General features: G+C 39.9%; 1 protein-coding gene across 1 annotated transcript in view; it reads left to right on the top strand.

Moving 5' to 3' along the window:
- The window catches only part of LTBP1 (latent transforming growth factor beta binding protein 1), a gene marked incomplete at its 5' end in the record, with an annotated part of 90,573 nt that extends 67,235 nt beyond the window's left edge, over positions 1-23,338 (top strand). Inside the window, 6 exons of the mRNA XM_008948940.1 lie at positions 2,165-2,293; positions 3,609-3,749; positions 6,067-6,237; positions 16,506-16,628; positions 20,889-21,038; positions 22,289-23,338. Of these exons, the coding sequence (XP_008947188.1) occupies positions 2,165-2,293; positions 3,609-3,749; positions 6,067-6,237; positions 16,506-16,628; positions 20,889-21,038; positions 22,289-22,458 (884 nt within the window). The remainder of the gene's footprint in view (positions 1-2,164; positions 2,294-3,608; positions 3,750-6,066; positions 6,238-16,505; positions 16,629-20,888; positions 21,039-22,288) is intronic.
- Positions 23,339-23,774: the final 436 nt, after the last annotated feature.

Here is a 23,774-nt window from a genome sequence, read left to right as displayed (position 1 = left end):
ACTTTTGTGAACTGTGCTTCTTCACCGAGTAGAACACTACTAGGTTGGTTTTCCTCTCAAGTTAGTGAGTAGACCATGGTTGAGTTAGGTTCTCTGTCCTACTAATATTTTTCTGTGTGTTATCCTTCAGCAGGTGCTTCTTTGCACCTCTAAAGGGCATGGGACATGGGAGTGATACCAACAGTTATATGGCACTAATATCCAGAGTCATTCAAAATACTGTGGATGTTTAAATGGAGTAACTCACATAACACCTCTGTGCTCTGGAGGGATTTCTTTGTCCACCAACTTGGCTTAAAGAACAAACTGCTGTGGGATGAATCCCAACTGATGGTAGCAGGGATGGGTGTTGGACAGACTGACAATTTACAAGTAGACAAGTCAGAACACTGTTACAGAGTTCATCTTAAAGGACCTAATACTCTGAGAGTATTTTTGTTCAGGAATTATGTGTCGTTTATCTTTGCAGAGCTAAGATTTCTGAATATATTTGCAATGTAGATTTGGGACGTGCTGTGTGTACAGCATGTCCAATTGTGTCTCAGGGGAAATCTGCACTTTTTGTTGTGCTACCTCTGGGTTGATGATATCTCTAGCTGCCATAAATATTGAAGTGTGGAAATAGTACATCTGAAAATACCTTCCACAGAACCTTGCCCTAATAAGACTTTGTTTTCAGTGAGTTTATTTTGTAATAACCATAGGAATGGCACAAAGAATTAACAAAAAATTGATAAGTACTTTTAGTAATGTGATCTTTCTCTTTTACACTAATTTCTATGTTCCTGTTGCTTTTGTCTACAGCCTTCTCCGTTGTAGGAGCAATTCCTATTTTATTGATAGGAATTATGTGTCAGAAGTGAATACACTCAGCTAGCTGCCTTTGACTCTACTTCTCATTTTTCCCCAGGCACAAATGATCCATGTTCCACAGGAAAGACAGATGTGTACATGACATTTCTTATTAATCTTTGCATTATTCTTGCTGCTAAACAGTCAAAATATTAAATGTTTGAAGCCGCTTAGTTGCTGGAGGAGTGGCTGTAAAAATAAATAGCTTTAGAGCACGTTCAGTTCTCCTGGAAATAGTAAGCATTTGAATAATTTACCTTTAAAACTGCTGTACAACTAGAAATGACCCAGAATAAATGGGGATTAAATTCATAGAAGACAATGGATTGAGACAACTGGTATTGAGCAGAATCCCTTAATTTGCACTGCGCTCTTTTTTTCCATTCTACCAACATAAAACAGACTGTTCTAGGTAGGTCTAGCAAATAAGAACTAGGTTGGAAAAAAGGAAGTGGATGGAAATCCAACTGTAACACATATGTAAATACACAACTGGGAAAAAATGTGTACAATGGTGAGAAGCTATAGATGAGCTAGCGTATATTTTCCATGAAACCTCCCTGAAAACATGTAGTCTTATTAGAAAGTGTTGTAGTTTTTGTCAGAGTTTACTGTGTCTGTAGTAGTTGCAGCTGTATATTTAGCATCAAGACAGGATTGTTCCTACATGGTGGGAAGTCTCCATAGAAGTTATGCACATAGCTTTGAAAAACAAAGTCACAAGCAGTGTGTATATGGAAGATTCCTACCATGCACCATAGGGTCACCAAACTGTATGGAGAGAGGAAAGCAATCATAAAGCCCATCCATAAGCATAGCTGCTTATTTTTGTAATTGAGTGGTGTAATTAAACTAGATCCATGGTGGGAATCCCTTGGGTAAAGCAAATTACACTGGAAAATACAGGCCATATTTTTTATCTGTTTTGCTTGGAGCCAAAAGCAATGTGATACCAAAAGAAAAAAAAACAGAGAGCTGCAAATTCTTCCAGTCTCTGTGTGCCACAGGACAAGGGAAAAGGAAAGTCATGGGCCACCAGTTTTCCCTTTCCCATTCCGGCTCTGAGCACACTGTAGCCTCTTCCACAGCCATTGTGGTTTTTGTTTTGGTTTTGGTTTAGTTTTACTTTGGTTTGGGGTTTGTGGGTTTTGGGTTTTTTTTTTCCTTTCCTGTGGGTATCTGTGCTCCAGGGGCCCTCTGTTTAACATGAAGCTTGCTTGAACAGAGAAGTGTGTAGGCTTTATTCCATCTTGCTCCTCAGCATGGCCTCATCATAATTATGGTAACACAGCCTTTAATGTTTTCTCCCCAGATGCTGATGAATGTCAGCTCTTTGGACAAGAAATCTGTAAAAATGGCTTCTGTTTGAATACACAGCCAGGTTACGAGTGCTACTGCAAACAAGGCACATACTATGACCCTGTTAAGCTCCAGTGCTTTGGTAAGTTTATTTAAAGTGGTCTTGTCACTATAATGGTATGCAGATGGACAAAACAAGCAGGCTCGTATGGTAGGATTCCCATCAGAACTGCAGTATTCCCAGGAAGGGGAGAAACACTGGGCCTCCAAACTCCTGTAGCGGCTTTTTAAGAGGCATTGGGTCATTTCCCTTCCCTTCTGCTTGGCTGGGCAGCAATTCTGGCTGACATGGTGATGGCATGTAGAGCAGGGTTTGCTTTATTTGCTTCCTTTTCCAGCAAATTGCTCCCAGGAGCTTACGTTTCCAAAACAGTCCTTTTTGCTCATTTGAGTGCAAAGTCTAGAGCTGGTACCAGCCCTTGTGCAGGCAGCACAAAGTGGTCGGCTCCCTCCTTACATGGACACTGCTGCTTCACTCTGCCAAGGTACAATTTAGCCTTCTGTTCTTTGTATATGTGGTGAGCAGTGAAAGCCTGTATGTTGAAGCTCACCTTTCATTTGGTAAGTGCTGGGTTTACTGTAACAAATGAAATTAATGCAGTTTTTTTTTTCCCAAGGACAGATATTTGCCACAAGAAGTCAATATGCAATGTGAAATTGTAGTTCAGGTCATTGATAAGCCCATTTTAGTTTGCACTGCCTTGTAGTCCGTTAGTTCTGGTATTCAGCTGAAAATTACTCATAACTGTGACCCTGGCTTTTGCTTTGTAAGCAGAAAACTGTGTATAAGGTGCAGAATAGCATAATGAAAGGAAGCAATTTTTGCAACTGCAGTAAGAGAGCCTTTCACCTTGGGATTCTATGATTGTTCTTTACATGGAGTGGAGTTTTTGCTGATTCGATTTAATTTATTGGAACTAAAGTGGCCTGCTGCTCCCTTTGAGCTAAATTTCTGCTTTTCCTCTCCAAGACAAACTGAGGAATAGAACTACTGTGGCTAGGTAAGGTGATCCCTTTTCCTGAGCAGCTCATGAAGAATCTCAAGAGAGTATGCCCATATCTAATGCCTGCTGGTACTGCCTTAAAGGGATAGGAACGTGGGAAGCAGCTACAGCTGTGTTGGGTGCAGGGTATGCCTGGCACCCCAGCCCCTCCAGCAAGCCTCCTCATCCAGATGCTCCCTAGTACTTAAGGATTAGAGGTCAACACACTGCTGATACGTCTGTCCTTCTCCATGGGCACAGGCAGGACTTTGCTGCCAGCAACTGGTATTTGTGGTAATTAACAGAAGGCATGCAGGGAAATCCGCTCCTAATATAGGAAAATGTAAACATGGATTAACACAATGGGACTGCTTTGTGCTGGCTCTCCTTGATACGTTTCCTTCCATTTTAAAGACACGGATGAATGTCAGGACCCAAACAGCTGTATTGATGGCCAGTGCATTAACACAGAAGGATCTTACAACTGTTTCTGTACACACCCAATGGTTCTGGACGCAACAGAAAAGCGATGCATCAGACCAGCAGATTCGAGTGGTATGATCCATTATACGTATTACTGAAGCAAGTACACCTCTGTGAGGTGTAGCTGACGTGGCTACAGACCCCAGTAAGCTTAGAATGGGTCTTGACTGGACGAGCCTGCTCTGTTGGAGGATTTTGGAAGGCAGTACTTGGACCATCATCTGTTGATCCAGAAGGCATCGGGATGTAGGACTCCCCAGGGGTCTTTGCCAGTACAGACAGGAGATTGCAGGAGGATTAATGAAATTAGGCTTTGGCTGGGGAGTCTTCAACCCCCTGATTGACCAGCTCGGCAACTGCCTTGTCCAGCCTTGTAGGTAATGAGGCACAGCACAGCCCGCTTGCTGTCTTACTAAGGCTGGGGTGCGGCTGTGGGCCAGTTCTGGAGATTCAATTCAGACTGAGTGGTGGCTTCCAACAAAGCAAGGAATAAAAACAGGAATAACAAGATGTAGGACGAAATAGCTGAAATTCCATCTTTGCTTTGGATTGATCAATATTGAGGGTACATCAAGCTTACGTTTTCAAGCTGTGGGCTGCTGCAGCATCATTGTTAAAGTAAGGGTTCTGCATGTTCTTTTAATTTCAGTAGACACTGATCTCAGAAAAAATGTTAGCTATTATGAGATTCTTAGAAATGTCTCAGAAATCCAGAGCATTATGCAGTCTGCACAGCTTTGTCTATGCCACACACATCTTTGAAAAAAATGGTACAATGGTTTTGATTAATATTGGCACTGTATAATCATAAATCCAGAAGTCTAGTCCCTGCAACGTGCAATGAATTTTCCTAAGATGCTTCTGTGAAGGGAAATGGGAATATAGACTCAATGCCTGCTTTAGTCATTCCTGATACTTTTTGAGAACTAATGTGGTCATCCTCTTGCCTGCAACTGTGAAAGACCCACAGTATTTCTACTGTTCCATCTTCAGTTAAATAAAACAAGAGCAGGATTGGCCTTCAGGTTCATCTAGGATGAGAAGAGAATGCAAGGGCCCAAATGGTCTTCCATCATGTAACGCTGAGGCTGATACAGCAACAATCTTCTCGCCCATCACAAAGCCCTCAAGCCTTGTGTCACTACTGGCAATGTCCTCTCTAATGCAGGAGAAGGGGGCAGGCTGGTTCCTTTGCTGCCAGCAAAATGTGGAGCTGGCTGCAGAAACCCGCAGCTGCTTTTCACTACATATTCTGGCAAGTTCTTAGTAGAAGAGGTATCTAAATGCCAATCACCTTTCTGCTATCAGAACTCACTGGTGTACTCTTGAGCTAGATTTCAATTCTGTACTCACCCATGCACCAGTGCATCATGTAAAAATGCAGTAAATAGACGTGTACAGACAAAACAGACCCTTGGTTTGGGACAACACTTATTTTTCAGTCTATCTTGGAACAAAATAAAAACCTTGCAGATGTCTTTACAAAACAATTGTGCTGAGGTTTTTACATTCCAAGTGGAAGACTAAGTTTACAGTTCCTCTCCCTCTGATCATCAGTGATCAGAGATTGCTAGGCCTAGGAATTGTTCCTACTGAGATCTTTGTCAGAACTAGTATGTCTCTGAAATATTCCAGCTTTGACAAAAATACATGTTTTTGTTAATGTTCATAGGAATGTGACAGTATTTCACAGTGGTATTCTGTCTCTAACAATAGCTGTAAGTGGATGATTAGGGACCAGAAGAGCAGATAAACAATACTTCTCCTCACCCTCTCCAGAACTCTCCCAGCCTCAAGCTATTTTCAGCTCAGGGGATTTCCTGAGCCTGATGTAGTTTGTCTGTTTAGTTAACTGGACTCTCTTCCAAGTATTTGTCCAGTCTCCCATTGAGCCCATGTAAAATTTTTGTTCAGCTCTGCCCTAGCCATAAAAGTCCCTTCAGTTGCCATTGATGTCACTATAAGAAAAGCAAAATAACAACTTCTAAAGATTCCTTCCATGGAGGGAGTTCCCCAGTTACTCACCTCTGTCCTAACACTGGTGTTTGTCAAGCTCTGTTAACTTCCATGAGAGCAGAGCTGAGTCAGTGTTAAGAGTTCAGTAATGACTAGCAATTTAAGGCGTTTTATTTCCTGCGTGTCCAACCCCGTGGCCTAATAGTGCCAAATCAGAACCTTTTAAGATTTTTGCAAAGCTGAACACTCAAGGGATGACCCACCTCGGAACTTAAAAAACGGTCATGGCATCTAAACTTAAATTTGTATTCAGCAAAGTTGTAAAGCTAGGTTAGTTTTTCTAATCTAAGTTTAAAACATTCTGCATTTTATGCCAGTGTCTTTCTTAAATAGCAGTACTGCAACGATGATCTAATACTGTCTTCTCCATCAGAACAACCTGAAGAAACTGAGGTCTACCAGGATCTTTGCTGGCAGCATCTAAGTGATGATTTTGTTTGTAGTCGGCCCCTGGTTGGAAAGCAGACTACGTACACCGAGTGCTGCTGCCTGTACGGCGAAGCCTGGGGCATGCAGTGTGCACTGTGTCCCATGAAAGAGTCAGGTAAGGGAATGCACATGTCACTTCTTGGCATGAAAACTGAACCTCTTAATCAGTTTAATCCATTGCATTTGTACTTGGGCTAATAACATAAAAAAGAATTTTGAAAAACTAACCCTCCATGAAGAACTAATGGAAAATTGTCCTCTTTAATTAAGGGGGAATCATTACAGCCTAGATTTTGAAAATGTAGCTGCTTTCATTTTTTTGGTATTTAAAGGATCCATTTCCTTCAGGTGGAACTACCAGTGATTGGTGATTTAGAACCTTGGTGGAAACAGGAGGGCATTTTAAGGGTAGCACAGTTTAACATGATTGACAGATTAAAAACTATGTATAAAAATTGCAGGTGCAGTTCATGTGTACAGGCACACATAAAACTTGACAGGTGACATAGCTGGTTTAGATTTTTATTGCTGGTATTGTACATTCAGATGCGTTTTTCCATGTGGTATTCTGCCATGCTAGATGCAATTAGATGTGTTGGCTTGATACGAGGATCTGGTAAGTTGTGGTTTAGAATCACTAAACCTGTCAAAGAATGAATGGTTATTATATGGCTATATGCTCAGATATTACGAAATATATAGGTGAGCAATTTAAAATAGATAAGATGAATGGAGTACAAATAAGGACTGATGATTTTCCAGGGAATATAACTTGGAGAAAGCTGACTGGCAGTAATGTTTTTAAAGACAATATTTTGTTTGTATGTTTAGAAATTAGACATTGTTTCAATACATTTCAGGCAGAAGCTGCTTCTTTTGGTGACTACTAAAGCTAAATGGATATATAGAGAAATGTTGTCACGGTCACATAGACTTACTTCTGGGGCCTGGAGAAGAGACCAGTGGAAGCAGCATTGCTTCATGCTGTGCCCAAGATATGTCAGCCCTGGGATATACAGTCTAGTAACATACTTTTTCCCCATATAAACTATTCCAAGGTCTAGTTTGTATATAGTTTTCTTACTATAAGCGTGTCTTTCAGTAATATGGTTTCCCATGTAGGAATACCATGCTACACTAGTAAAGCATTGTATTCTGATCATGCCTGGATTTTTACTTGGGCCTGTGTTACTCTAACCATGGTGTGGCTAAAGCAGTAAATGTTTTACTTGTAGCAAGAACTTTGGAGTTAAAACTACACAGAGAAACTCAGTGAAGCACTAATGTGGTTGTTTGTGTCTGCTTGGGTTTTATGTTTTTATAATTTACTTGCAAGGTCCTTGAACCTGTTCTTATATATCTTTACTTGTTCGAGTTTGCTTTGGAAGTACAGCAGCTAAAAAAAGCACCTGATTTTGATGATATTGGCTCAAGTAAATGCTGGCTGATGCTTACCACAGAAGCAGACTGAAGAATTAAAACAGTATGACAACGGCTTGATTTATAAGATATGGAAATCTCTGAAATGTCTTGGTCAGAATAAATCTTATAGGAGGACATTCCCAAGCATTGAATTGCTACACCTGCTAGAATAGCAATTGCAATGGAATGAAATGTAATGGTAAAAAAATTAAGAGCGCAATAGCTAATAGCAAGAATTGCTGCTATGACCTAGAACTCCTCAGCTAGAAAGACAGAGCAGAATAAGGGAGGGTTTTTTTGTACAAAGTTCATCACATTGTGACAGTGACCCATCTGCATCACACAAACATGCAGCCCTGAGAGAAGGAAGGAAAGCTGTTCCTGGTAGAGGGAGTTCTGGTAGGTACAAGACTTGCTTCTGAAGATTTCTGGATAGTTACATTTATAGCAGGATAAATCTGAAAAGGAGCAGAGGACTACCAGGATGGTCAGGGAACAGAGAGCCTGCCTTACGAGGGAAGATGAAAAAAGCCAAATGTAGATGCAGAACAAAGGCTACAAATGGTTCCCACAAGCTTTTAAATAAAACAATAGTGCTTATATGAGGAAAAATTTGGAACAAGTTCAGTGTGAACATATTTAGGCATGAAATTAGATGGATTTTGATCATTAGGATCACAGGATTCTGGAGCAGCAATCTTGTGACAACAGTAGGGTGCAGATCCCAACAAGCGCTATGAAGAAACTTGAGAAATTAATTAAAATAATGACCTGAAACTTCCTGAGGGATAACATGCTCAATGTCACTTGGACGACCCTCAGTCAAAGCTGAAGAACATTTTGCTGGATTATAAAATCTTCTTCCAGACATAAGATAATTTTTATCTGGAGTTTAATTTGCATTGGAAAGTGTCTGCTTTAACTGAAACTACGAGGCATAGTTTGATCCCAAATGCTTTAAGTCATCCTTATAGATTGGAGCATAGTTAAAAGAAAGAAAAGTATCTTGATTCTTTATTATGTCAGAACATAAAGCTTACATTTCTTAGTGGAGGTGGTATGTGCTTGTGTGTCCTCACACACATGTGCAAGCACACACAGAAAAATCTGGAAGCCTTTCTCTGTTTTCAGGAACATTTACCAAGAAAAATTTAAAGCTGACTGAACTGAATAAATGATTCATTTGACATGTCTTCAGTTTGTAGCACTTAAAGTGATATCATTGGCTTGAGAGACTGTATTTACACCTCTGGGCCAGCAGGTCACAGGTTCAAGTCCTGGCTGGGGAACCTAGAATTTCTGCATTTTTAAATACTTGTCTATTGTGTTGGCCAGACTTACTTCTGAAGGTGTTTGCTTATGACCCAAGTTAGCATTCTGAAGATTTATAACACATGCTAAAGATGATCTGGGGGTGTGAAAAGTATCCTCACTAGAAGTCTCTCACCATGAAATGGATTGGATTGTACAACAGATCTTTCACTGATCTGTGGTTTCCTTTTGCCTTGTTTATACTCCCCTTGTATTTGAGGATTTAGATGCTGCACTTGGAAAGAAGGAAATACAGGCCTACCACTGTAAGTGATACATTTGCAAGTCCCTTCTAAAACAAATTAATGCTTTAATAAAAATAACCTCTGACTTTTGTGTCCCATCTTGTCTTCCAAGCACTCTGGGTTTTCATTAACAGATTTAAATGTTGTGTTTAAATAACACCCAGCATAAAACCAATGGGAAGATAGAAAACTATAAGAAATGACCCATCTAAATGAAAAAGAAATCCAGTCTTTCACCAGTATGAAAACAATGGGCATAGTTGGTAAGATTTCTAAAAACTACTACTAAGTGCTGGATCAAGCAAACCTCACTGAAAAGTACACTAAGTGTTCAGAGACTGAGACAAAAATAAGTAGAACCTGTGGAATTATTGCAACTGAACAGTGGCATCTTAACAGCAACAGAACTGATAAGTATTTTGATGACAACATCAAGGAACAAACTCAAAATACTAGTTCAAAGTCCTGATCAAAATAGTACAAACATGAACTGTAACGATGTGATTGAGTACATCTTACTTGTACAAACAGTTTTGTGGGGCAGGCCTTTCTGTCATTAAATGGAGGAAGCAAAGACAAGTTGTTTTCAGTTACATTGGTTCTAATGATGAGGCTTTCACAGATTGCATCCAAGCCAAAATGTTAACTACTGAAATGTATTCTCTCTGGTCTCGCTGTGGTGTTAGGCTGTGCTTACCCAAAGAACTTTTAGTAATTATCCTTAAGTAATTATCCTCTGTGTTATTTGGGGTTTGTCATTTGTAATAATGGACCAATTGAGGAAAATTAGAAAATTGGATACTTTTTATTCGATAACAGAAGCAAATCATCCTTTCTCCATTGCACCTGCTCCAAAAAAACTCCTGTTGGATGACCTGCCTTCAGAAGTGCTGCTCCCTTCACCAATTTACTGTTAGTGCCCTAGGACCCAACTGCCCATGCTCTAGGAGCAGGACAGGCACCAATGGGTCTAGAAGCTGGGTCAAAACTTCCATGACAGAACACAGAGCAACTAGCCAAGACTGAAAAAATCTGGACTCTAAAATAAGACCATATACACCTTGTAACCTGAACATGTGGCACCTGAATTATAAATCTGCTGAGCCTCCAGAAGCTCCTGTGAGGCCCTTATAGGACTAGAGTGGATTTTAGACAAAGTGTATTGTTACAGGGTGCAGGAAATTTGAAGGGAGGAGACAGAATTTAACAGCTAGAAAATGTTGAGTAAGGTGATGTCAGGGTCAGTGTTTCATTTAGAGAGACTGCCTATTTTTGAATTTGTAAAATTATCTTCTCGGAGTCTGTTAATGCAGTGCAGTACCAACCTTTCTTCAGTAACACCTTAGGTTGCCAGAAAGGTGGAATTATGTCCCTCTGAACTAAAAATATGCCAATCTGTTAAGGAGGGCACTTTCTTCTTCTGTAGCTGGCTGCCTAGAGAAGTTTTAATATAGCAAAAGGGATAAAGTAGGTCTGGGGCTCTGCAGTTTTAACAGATGTTGTAATAACTATTTATTGGGGGGAATGGGGGTGTGGAACATTACTACACCAGTAACAAAGAATTTGGTGGTCTGACTACTAAGACAATATGAACACATTCTTAGGCAACTGTAAGGGACACCAGCATTCAGTTATCAGCCTGCTTATTTGTGTAACCTTATACATACTTTTTACTCTTTTACTGTAAGTTTTGAATTTTAGCAGTTTGTGGGCTTCTATGGAACCACTTTATATTGTCTTAATCTTCACCTTAGCATCTTCAAATCCCAGACTAGGAGAACACTGAGGGCAGTGGGTGATGTTGAATTATCTGGGATGTTGTATAATGTAGGATTTCTCTTGGCCAATTTCACAGGTGGGTTTTTTTTAGAAACCCACATTGGTGATGGTCCAGTTTCCCCTTCCATCGGGAAAGAGAAATAGGCACCCTTGAGCATTAGATCCCTCTGACCTATTCTAGACATTTATTTCAGGATGAGATGGTGCCCTAGATGTTATGTCTTTCCATGGACTAAAAAGGGACACTAGAGGACTAATTAAAGTGCAGACCCTTGGAGATGCCTACACATAATTGTTGAATTCTGCCCTTTCTGGCAGAACAGATTGTTTGGATTGCTTGTTGTTGCAAGGAACTTTGTATATCCTTTATAAACGTTATGAGTTGTTTCTGGGCTGAGCTTCCCTATCATGAGAACATGGTGTTTCCTTCAAGTTCTGGCTAATGTCACTGATGAAGGTCTGGAAGGACAGGGAATACCAATCTGTGTAAAGGATGAGTTTACATTTGTCTTCTTTTGAAATGGTAAAGATCAGCAGGGAGGCACTGGATTAATTCCTGGTGACCATTGTGTTTCCATTTAGAATGGCATTGTGCCTCCTTACTTTCTGGTAAGGACTCTGGACAAGTTGATTATTTTGGGGGCTCAAAATATAACAGCGATTTGTCCTTGAATATTCAAAGTCTTATGCTCAGTTGTGCAGATTTTTGTCTTCTTTCATTTCTGTGGAAGATGTGCCGTGTGTTTACTGAAGTTTAGGAGACACGTGCAGAATAGCCCTGGAAGGGTTCTCTTCATGGAACCTCACATTTCAAGTGTACATGGGAATCGGAAAGCCACTTGCAAAGTTATGGCAGAAACAACCTGACTCTTACTACAACTTTTAACAGTCTACCTCAAGCAGTAGGAGAGACATTGTTTTAGAAAAATTGAGTAGCATTAGTTGAGGAACAAAAAGTGACTACCAAGAGGCTTTTAAATAATCGGATTGCTAATTATTTCAATTTTAATAAGAGCTTTAACATCCACTGTGTGCTTTTCCTCAGCAATTTTAAGTATCTTTGTGTGAGGATATGAATATCCTTCTTACCTCATGAAAAAAATTCTTCAAGACTGGTACACTTCCCTTTTTCTTTAGCACCAAGACTTGTAGAATATATGTGAATGCTGTCCACCACAAACCTCAGCATCTGTTCATAGAAAATGTCGGTCAGATTATTTAAGTTGTCAAATAGCACAACCTAAATGTAGAGCAGAAATATCTTCAGCTTTGGCTCCCAGATGATGCAATCTCCTGAGAGGGCATAAACTTAATTCAGACTGATATTCAGAACCTCTGGTTGGGAAGGGACATATATTAGATGTAATAAATGCATTCTCGGCTTTGTCCTCCTCTCCAGTGATTTCTTCTGTGGTGAAACTTGCATTCTTAAATAATTTGAAGGACCTGCCTTGCTGCTGATAGCTTTGGCTCCTTTTTGTGTGTGTGTCATGGTGACAATTCTCAGGAGCTGAAACAGGAATAAAGCTTGCTTTATGGGCAGGAGCTAGGACTGGCTGTGATACAGTTCTTTCACAGTTGTGTCAGGAAAAGTTTTAAAATTTTTAATATTTTGCTTTCAGTACATGAAATATGGAACAATTTTTCTGACCAGAGAATTCAGGATTTTTGAGCTTGCAGGTAGAAATAAATCCCACACAGGCTTGTGCATTGACAGCAACTGTATAGCAAATGAGATGCACATTTGCACAGCTGCATTTGTGCTAACAAAGCACCTAGAAGCCAGTCAGTCCACCCAGTTTGTTGCGTTGTCTCTGTCAGCCTAGCTTTCATCACCAATTACAGCCAACATCTGTGCCAGTACGCATGTGCATCTAGCTGGAATCCCCTAACGAGCTTGTTTTATGTGCACACATCTGACATTAAATATGGCCTTTACATTTTTGGAAGCATACATCAGCTTCCTTTTATAATAGCTATCCTCAGTTATACAGCAGGCTGTCGCAATGCTTCATTTAAAAGTTGTGAGAAAAACTTAGAAATGCATGGAGTTATGTAGACTAAATTATATTAAAAACACAAGTCTTTTTTTCCTCTTGAACTGCAATTGTATTGTCCCTGATCACAACCAGGAGATGAGTGAGCAGATAAAATAAATCCATGTAGAAGAAAGTTCTGTTGTTGATTGTGAATTACAGAAAGTGAGGTGGTAGTTTTTTACTTTACATGAAAGATTATTTTGAAACTGACCATCAATTTCTGTGACAAAATGTTTTTGTCATTCAAGAGCAGTGAAACATTTTCCCCTGATTTCTACCCTCTTACCACCTTCTTGATCTGAGTCTCCTGCTGCTACCTCCCTACGGCAATTTCATGCCATTCTCTCTTTTGCATACTTGCCATAATGTTCTGTGTGCCAGTCATTCTGTTACCCACAAATCTTAAAACACTTTGTTCGTTTAGTTCCCTTCCCTGGAAAACTGTGACCAGCATACAGCACAGTGACTCAAAATACACTACTTTTAATTTGAACTGTAGGAACATAGTGTGGCAGGGGGAAAAGTTTAAAACAACAGAAATTGTACATACACGTCTGTCTTGCCTTGACTTGTTCTAGCCTCCAGTGGGCAGCTCTGATGGGTTCATTTTTCTCAGGTATCCAAGTGTCTAATCTACCTTATTTCAAAACGCCTGTTCTCATGATCTTTCCAGAATGTGGCCCCCCAAATACCTTTAAGTCTTTGTATTCTCCTCTCTACCTGCCCTTTTCTTCCCTGGGGGAAAAGGAGAAAAAAAAAAAATTACAAACTCAGCAAGGTGGCATAGATAGCTTGCCATTGTTGTTGGTCCTGAATTTCTCCTCTTGGTTTCTTAGGTGAGAGGTGTTGCTCTCCTTCAATTTATCTCCTGAGCACCTAGTAACTAAATCAACACATTAGAAAAGACAAGAGATAAAGTCTACACTACTTGGGCAACTAAATAGAACACAGAGTAATAAGAGAACGTTATAGGTAATTCCAAATCATCACAGTATGTATCAAAACATTGATATAAATTATATGGAAGGAGAGTAACTGGACACCTTCTAAAGTTGCTTAAGACTAAATCCTTTGCAAGCTTTTGTATTAAAGCTCTGCATACAAATTATTAAAATATTAGATTGTATTAACAAATGGTTAATTAAGCATAACAGACTTCAAGAGGTTAATAGATTATTCGAGTCGTATGTATAGCCTTGTAGAAGACCTTAATATAGTTACTTCTCCTTGTAACAAATACTAAGTTTACAGTATGCTCTGAACCAGCTCTTCCTCATTTTGTAGCCACAATTTACTTATAATGAGACCTAAAAATGCAGACAGCCAAAACATGACTGGCGAAGGACCAGTGTGGCAGGAAACAAGTTTCTATTGTCAACATTTCTTTATTCGTCTTTAGATAATAAACAACTTTGCGTTGGCAAACGTGCAATATAAAATAGTCTTGCACAATCTTCAAACTACCCAACTCTTACGGACATGAGAGGTCCCCAGCTTTATGGGCTTTCAAATGTTCCAGCTGCTTCCTTCAGAAGAAAAACATTCTTTCTACTATCAGTATCACTAAGTGCAAAATTAGCACTGAGTAATCTGAGAAGCCAATGTCAAGGTTCTGTTCGATCCTTCCCATCAGATCGCATTCATGTGGAAAGAGTAGTGATCCCTCAGACTTGCTTGCCTTGTCCCCTTGCCAGTCACTGACTGGTTTTGTGTGGTGGTTTCTTCCACACAGGCCAGATGAATTAGTACTTTGTGGCAGCACATAGATTTCCTTTGCCAGGAACTTTTGTGTGCATCTGTGAGAAAGTGTTTTTACACTTATGCACAGCTTTTCCTTGTGTACATATCAAAGCCCTTGGGCATGATGAGCAGCTCAGCACAAAACAATGACGAGTCTGAGATGGTAATGTGGCTGTCTCCATACATGCATGTTATCTGTGGTTAGATGTGGGGAAGGAAGAATAGGGTGTTTCTGGTCCTGTGACAGCTCTTAAAACTAAGCTCATTATCCTAGTATCTCAGTGGGAAGCTGTACATTAAGGGATGTAAAAAACATTTGCTCTATGCTGTTTATTTTCTCTTGCTGGCTTTGTTGATGACTGTTTCACGGGCCACGGGATGTCTCTTTTGGGTGGTGTAGTTTTTCATCTGGGAGAGGAGAGGATTGTCTGAATGTAATTATTACTGTATATAAACATATTCTGGAGGACGCACATTGGAGGAAATCACTTTGCACTTGAAGTAGAAGGTGGTGGGATTTACAGTGTTCTCTGGGGAGTTCATTCTGCAGACTCAGACAGGCACCCAAGGCAGCTGTGGCTGCACACAGAGAAGCTTTGCCTGTACTGTACAGTCTTACACTCTCAAAAAGCCAAGTTGTTGACCACAGAATTCAAACAGACTTTTTGAACACTTTGTTGTTTTCAGTACAAAATAAAACCATTCCAGGTGGAGGAGATACTACTACCTGTGAAAATAAAATTACAATGCTGGGCAGCAAGTGGAGTTGTGTGCGGCACTGTCTGGAGGCAGTCTGGATTTATCCAACTATTTGCTGTCTGGGACAGTTCTACACAGCATGAGGTTTCTGGCTCTCTAGCCATCAGCAGTTCTTGGATTTTGTATCCGCTTAGGGCTTTTTTTCCCCTCTCTCTTTTGGTGGTTTTCATTCCCGTTCTTACTCTGCCTGATTCTCAGAACCCCAGGCAATCTTCACAGAAACGGATGCTAAATAGTCTGTGGCAACAGTAAAGGAGCACCTGGGTTGCTCTTGCTGTGTTTTAACAGTATTTCTCGTTTCAAATAAGTCGTCCTGTATATATTTTAGTTAATGGTAATGGTAGCAGAAGTGACACAGTAAATCAAATTAAAAAGTCAAACTCTGTATCAGCATTTCAGACATGGACTCTAACACCTAAAATAGTGCAGTCTAGCTATTGAGGAGGTAGAAAATCAGAGTATAACGATTTCTCCTGAGCATTTCCCCTTGCTCTTTGACATTCACAGCAAAGGAGACTTTGAACAGCATTCATACTTAAGCCTGTCATTTGAAGATACAGTTTGCAGATGAGTGGGCTATTTTAGAAGTTTTCATTCTGTGGTTTCTGCAGGTTGGCTGACAGTGTCAGAAATATGGCCCCACCTGCTCCACTTTGCTTTGCATAGGGTGGCTTCTGCTAGCAGAGACAGTGGTCTAGGATAACCTTTGTTCCACCAGAATGAGGCATGTAACCAGAGATAGCCCTGGAGGAGGGGGTGCATTGGCAGTGGGGTGTGCAGCATCCCTGTGCTCTTGCTTCCTGTGCAGGCCAGAAGAACCTGACCCAAACTTTTTGTACTGTTGTTGATTCAAATCTATCCCTGGTGTTATCCCTATTATGACTTAATAGTCTGTATTTGGCTCATTAACATTTTAATGACGCTGTTCTTGAAGAGTGAATGCTTTCTGGAAATTATAGATTTATGGTGTTTCTAGGAAGATAAGTTTATTTCCAGTTAATACAAGCCACAGCTCACTGGGACTAATGTAACGCAGCCTGTCTTACAAGTGTGATTAGTTTTACATCCTATTTTCTTTCCCTTCTCAGAGGATTATGCCCAGCTGTGCAACATTCCTGTTCCAGGATCTCGACGGCCATATGGACAAGATGCTTTGGTTGACTTCGAGGAGCACTACACTCCAGAAACTAATCCATATTTCATTGAAGACCGTAAGCAAATTTCTCTGTTATGTAAAAGAACTGAAGCGAAGGTTGTAACTTGGATTATTTCCCTGTAGCTGGCTTCATTCTTCTGTTTGCTTCTGACTAATGTGGCCTGTTTATGTCTTATTTATTCCTATGACACTAGCTTTCAGTCAGGTGTTCTGGGTCAAGAGCCAGTGTTGTGTAAGAGTCTAGTTGGGTTCAGAGTACAATATTAAGTTTTAATATAGTGAAATAGTTTGTGCCAAGTGTACTGAATTTGTATTTACCAACAGATTTACAGCTAAAGGTCAAAAGGATTGCCAGTGTTGCTTCTCACAAATTGATTTTCCTTTAGAGCATGGGACAGATTTCTTTAGAGTGCTTTTAGTTTAAAAGAAAAAAAAGCCCTTCATGCCAGCTTTCCACAATTTTCCAGCAGTATTTATATGAGCATGCAAGTAGTTCTTGCTCAACAGAGAAAATGTACAGCACAGTATGATCAGAGAATGCATGCATGTAGCCTTCAGGCTCAAGGGAGTGGCCTCCCAAGCAGGGTGTGAGGGATTGTCTACAGAATCTCAGGTGTACTTGAGGAATACCAGTGTTCGTTACAGGTCTGGCTCAGCTCACTGTTAAAACTTGTGGGAGAAGAATGCTTACAGATCTCAGCATCTTCCTCAAAATCAGCCACTCTGTACAAGTCCAGCATGTTTCATCTCAGTTTTAAAGAAGAAAAATGGAGGTATCAGAAGGAGCTGGTAACTTCCTGGGCTTTATACATCTGGCCTACAAGTTCCCACTGTACTTTCCCAAAGTGCTTTTCCTGTACAAGGAATTATTTTTAAAGTAACGGTAATAGGTCACAACAGGGCAGGAGGATTACAGCACACTGTTAGAAGAGTGACATGCATTTCTTGCTCACATTGCATTTCATTTGTACAGAACTACACAAGTCAGGTGAATGAGTTCATCTCTGTTCGGCATCTAAATGACACTATAGTTCTACAGAGAATTGTTAAGTGTCTTATTTCTTTATATCCAGATTATTTCGATTAAATAGTACTGAGTGTTGATGTCAAATTGAAATATCACACAGCTGATAGCTACCAAACTCAAAGAAAAACCCAGAAAGACGACTGGGTAACCAATGTGATAGATAAAATACCAAGTTGAGAAAGCAACACCGCAAAAGTTATAAGCAGTGGTGAATAAATAAATCAGATAACATTGTCAGCAGTTATGAATCTACAGCCAAGTCGACTGTCTTAAGGACAGAGGCTTTAGAGCTCATGTCTCTTGCTTCCATCCTGTCACTAAATCAGACACAGTAGCAAGCCAAATCACAGAATCACAGAATGTCAGGGGTTGGAAGGGACCTCCAGAGATCATCGAGTCCAACCCCCTGCCAGAGCAGGACCATCTCGTCTAGGGCAGGTCACACAGATGGGTCTTAAAAGTCTCCAAAGTAGGAGACTCCACAACCTCCCTGGGGAGCCTGTTCCAGTGCTCTGGAACCCTTATAGTAAAGAAGTTCTTCCTCATGTTGAGGTGGAACTTCTTGTGCTCCAGCTTGTGACCATTACCCCATGTCCTATCACAGGGCATAAGTGAGAAGAGGTTGCCCCTTCCTTCCTGACACCCAGCCCGCATATATTTATACACATTAATTAGATCCCCCCTAAGTCTTCTCTTCTCCAGACTAAAAAGCCCCAGGTCTCTCAGCCTCTCCTCATATGGCAGGTGTTCCACTCCCCCAATCATCTTTGTAGCCCTTTGCTGGACTCTCTTGAGTAGATCTGTCCCTCTTGAAATTGGGAGCCCCGACCTGGACACAATACTCCAGGTGAGGTCTCACCAGGGCAGAGTAGAGGGGGAGTAGGACCTCCCTTGTTCTGCTGCATACACTTTTCTTAATGCACCCCAGGATCCCACGGGCCTTCTTGGCCACAAGGGCACACTGCTGTCCCATGGACAAAAACACAGAGCTGTATGACTCCGTCCTGATCAGAGGCATGTTCTCTGACATATGCAGTTGCTGCATGTTTAGGACACCACAGACTTCAAGGTAACACTCCTGCTACAGCCTGGATGAGGAATATGACAATACTTCCAGTCCATGGCAGGGCTGTGTACTTCAACATAGTATTTGTCACCTTGTGTGTAATCGACTTCTACAGAACCAAATACTTATATTAGAATTACAACCCAGGTCCCATCCAGCTGTTTTGAAGTAGAATATTTGGTGAAGTAGAACTTGTTGTGTGTGATAAATATTGTGAGTTTAGTGAGTTAAAATTGCAGCATACTGTATTTGAGAGATACAGGGATAGAAAAAAATGTGTATATATGTGTGTACATAATGTCTATGTATATGCATAGATATGTACATATATACCATGTGTTAAATAAATTATACCTTTTCTTTGTTTAAAAAAATACCAGTGTATTTGGAAGGGACACCTGTCCTTTTTTTGGCACTGTTTTCTAAATCAGCAAAGATCTTCACTTTAATGGACCACTGTGAGCCTTCTTTAAGCTCTATTAGGGAGCTTGAGAACGTAGTGAAACTTGGTTGAGTTTCTCACAGTGTTGCTGCCATGCATCATGACAGTCCACTCAAAACCCTCAGCGCTGTGGTGTGATCACTGAGTGTGTTTTTTCATGGAAAAAATTATGTTTCCTATTTAATGTACACTTGTATACATCCTATGTATGATGTATGTTCTTGAGATGTGCCATATGTACAAATACTACAGCAAGTACTTATGTCAAATGATGTGTTCAGCATCACCAGCATTTATTCAGTGTATGACTGACCAGCATGATCCTTACTAAGAATCCCACCATGCTAGAGAAAAGCTGGGATAGGAAGAATGGGTGTGGTCAGGGAGAGGAGGAGTGGAAATGACAGTACAGAAGTCTAACGGAGGATGATACAGAAAGGGCAGAGTAGGACAGGTGAGGCAGGGCAAGAGAAAAGTGGGCCTCAAGAACTGAGGCAGGATGTTCTCCCACTTTTTTTAAAAAAAAAAAGTGGGAGAACAAGCGCAAGGCAAGGGAGACATTCATTCTCCTAGGTAAACTTGCAAATCTACATATGACAGCTGCTGCAACAATATAAATCAGTAAAAGGGTTTTAGATAAACCGGTGTTTGGTTTGTGGAATCACTATATTATTTCTGTGTTATGGAGCAGATGGGGAGATGTATCCTACTCTATTCCACTCCAGCTCCAATTTCCCCTCCATTTGTATGCTATATATTCATTATGATGGTAAACCTAAGACTCTAAAAAATGTTCTCAGCTTTTTCCTTTAAAGTCATTTTGATGTGATGGGCTGCCATCTGCAGTCCTGTTACATCAGTGCTCCACAAATAGAAAGATAGTAAAAAAACTTGTGCAGGACTAACAGGAGCAACTGAATCCTGAAGAGACTCTCTGAACATGTAAAAACGTCAAATATTTTTTTAAATATAAATCCATCCTTATACATAAAAGCATAACTGTCAAAAAAGCCCTCAGACAGGGAACACAAAAGGCATTGTACAAACCACTGAATACAAAGACAACTCTTTAGCTGTGACTACTCACCATCTAGAATTATGACAAGGAGCAATTGGTAGATTATAGGTATTTGTACTGGCACTGGTCGCTGAAGTACCAGCCAAAGGCTTGTTAACCAAAACCACAACAGGAAAGCAGTCTCGGGTTTCTTCTTGCTTTGCTTAAGGCAGTTGAGATTGATTTTCTTTTTTAAATATTTTTTTTCTTATAGATAAATTAGAATGCATCTCTTCCCCACTACACACACATTATTTTTCTAGAATACTGTTTTAAGGAACTTTTACCCCAAATTGCACTACCACGTCTTTTTTTTTTTTTTTTTTAATAAAAGTTGATACACATAATAATTCAAATAAAAGCTGTTTAGAAAACATCTATCAAAATAACATTTATTTATCCTTCAAAACATATACTGTCAACTTACGCAGTTCGCTTTACAAAGAAAGAAAAAAAAAAAAAAACACACAAATCTTTAACCCAAATTAAAAACTTAAGAGTTCAGAAAGTTATTCAGTTTTCATCTTGAAACATACCACAGCACATTTCTAGTGCTTTTAAAGCTCCAGATGGTGCTGATCTGCTAAAGCTGACCTATTTTCTCCAAAGTCAAGTCACATTCCAGTAAACTTCAGAGAGAATTTCAGCTTCTCACTATACATTTGGGTATACTTATTCAACAGCTCTGTAACTTACTTGTTTGCAATTCCTTTCTCCACCCAGGTTTTCTGAACAGCTTTGAGGAGTTACAAGCAGAGGAGTGTGGTATTCTGAATGGATGTGAAAATGGCCGATGCGTAAGAGTCCAGGAAGGCTACACCTGTGACTGCTTTGATGGTTATCACCTGGACATGGCCAAAATGACTTGTGTTGGTGAGGACAGTGTCTTATTTCATCTTCCTTCTGTTAGTCTATCAGTTTACTCAGCCACTTGGCCTAGGGAGGGATTGGAACAAAGGGGTTAGAGATGATCAACTGAATTGTATTAAAGATGCCAGTTTTGCTTGATTTACTGCAAAGGCCAGTAAATATTGTTACAGAAATAACAATATGTTGGTGTTCTCACTTCATCTTGGTCCTTACAGCTGTGTTCCATTAAGAGCCTAGGAATGAGCAGACACACATTTGTGTAATGAAGCTTAAACTTATACCAATAATTTAACACTAAGTTACGGAACAAATGTTTTTCAAAGGCTTTAGTGAGCTAATAGGGTAGAACTGGATCCAGAGCAGAAGAGTAATTTTAGGAGCAGATTTTTAGAGCAGTTGACTCACCTAAATATGCAAATAACCACTTGGTTGGGTTTGTCCCTTTACTTTCAACTGTTTTCAACAGTCAACAGACTCAAATATTGCTCTCATTCTCAAACTAGTAAATTTGCACAACTGCTAACCAGGACATCTAATTACCATGTCCTCAGTTAACACAACAAAACATGGGAACAGCAAGTGTCAGTGAGAAAATGAAGCAAAACACCACCACTTAGCATAGAAGCCTGGTAGAGACCATGTGTGGGTATTTCAGTTTCAGGCCTGTACTAACTTGGCTTAGCATTACACTTCATAATCCACAGCTGAGGTCTCCCAGCTGTGTCATGATAAGCTGCCTGCTTGCCTTGTAATCTTCAGGACTTCATGGCAAGCTGGTCTCCTTAGTGAGGAAAGGTGTAGCTCCTGTGTATTCCAGGCCAATGCTGCACAATCCTGAGCGCAGGTAGTTTGCTGTTCACAACTGTTTAGCTGACAGCACTAGCTGGTCCTAAAGTATATGATTTTTTTTTTAAATACAGGTATTATACTGAGAATTCAGAGCTTCTTTCTTATAAGCCACTTCTCAGTCACCAGATTAAAACCTGTAAGTGGTTACTAAATTTTTGTTCTGCAGCTTGTGTTGAATTTGGATTTGGTCATCTAACAGTTTAAGGCCACTTAACATGCTATTGATAACTTCCTCCTCTTCCCAACTCATCTGTTACAGCTTTTGACCCAGCCTAATTCCACCTGATCTGAGCTGAAAATAAAGTTCTGAGTATATTCACGTTCTACTCCTGACAGTGCTGGAAAAATAGTTTTACCTACACACCAGACTTAAGTAGATGTCTTCTGATGTGCCCTTTTTGCAGATGTGAATGAGTGCAACGAGCTGAACAACAGGATGTCTCTCTGCAAGAACGCCAAGTGCATTAACACAGAGGGATCGTACAAGTGTTTGTGTCTCCCAGGGTACGTCCCTTCAGACAAGCCAAACTACTGCACACCACTGAACTCAGAGCTAGACAGTGAACTGGAGTAGAGGAAAATCTCCATCTCCTAAGCCCATACACTCTGCACTGTATAAAGAAGAGGAAGAAAAGTATTTAACTTGAGAAGAGAAGGCACCGGAGTAGCGAACGTAAGGGGAGAAGAGAAAAGCATTAAAATGTGTCAAAGGTGAGACACAATGGGCTGATTGTATATCAGCTTCACTGAAGTGACAGACCAAATGGACACATTACTCTGTATGAAAGAATCAATCAAGTATATAGTGTGTTCATAAGAAAAAAAATTCTTAGAAAATAAGCAAAAACAGTGCTGTTATTTTAAACAGAAGAGCTTTGGTTTTTTGGTTTGGTTTTGTTTTTTTTTTTTTTACTATTGCTTGATTAATTTGGCATTTAAATAGTGATGGAAATATTTTATATTACTATGTCATTTTTTGATTGTTCGGTTCCTTGCCGACTGTTTCTTTTCAGACCTTTTTTCTGATCAGTACAAATTCTATGATACAGGTATTCTAGGCCATTTTGTAAGAACTGTTACACAGGGTAATGCTCCTCCTTCTCTGGAACATTGGTCAGTGACTTTTTTTTTTAATTTGCTAGTTGTCTGCCCTGTGGAGCAGGCACCATTTGTTTTCAAATGTTTATATACCTTGGAGAAAAGTCCTTATATTCATTTTGTATTCTGTATGGTTGTTACTGCACTTAAAAGTCTTTAGAATCTTTCTTGCCAAGTTCAAAGCTGCTAGTGGACAACATTGGATTCCTTTTGTACATTAAAACAAAAGATTTTAGCTCACGTCTGTATTGTAATGTGTAAATTGAATACAAGAGAGATCTTGTATGATTACCCTAACATATTAAAGCTGTATGTTAAAACTCAATAAAATCACCTTTTTTTTAGAAAAAAAAGCTGTTTACTAATTGTAGGCACTTTTTTCTTTTAATAGTGTTTATGTTAAAAGAATCCACCCCTCAGGTGTATTTAGTAGTAGAATTAACTTACATTACAATAGTTATAAGGAGTTACTTGGCTGATTTTTCCTTCTCATGCTGTTTTAATAAGACCAGAATCTGAATTAGTTAATGCCTCAAGTTAGGCTTCCAGAGCAAAGATTTCAAACACAGACCTACAGAAACTGTTGAACTTGGAAGCTGATTCCCATGGAATTTTTCTTCTTTCCTGGTTTAGGCACGCTTCCCGCTGTATCTGCAAATAAGGCTCTTGAGTATGATGGCCTAGTTTTTAGAAAATACTGAGAAGAAGATGAAGAATTTCCTTTTCCTGATGAACTGTACCTTCCCATCAACTCTATTTTTTAGTGGAAGGAGAGAAAGAGATTAGGAGACT

Source organism: Merops nubicus, unplaced genomic scaffold (genome assembly GCF_000691845.1).
Source record: "Merops nubicus isolate BGI_N331 unplaced genomic scaffold, ASM69184v1 scaffold1510, whole genome shotgun sequence".
In the NCBI taxonomy this organism is placed as follows: Eukaryota; Metazoa; Chordata; class Aves; order Coraciiformes; family Meropidae; genus Merops; species Merops nubicus.
Note: the sequence above shows the minus strand (reverse complement) of the source record. Positions and strands in the feature narration are given on the sequence as shown.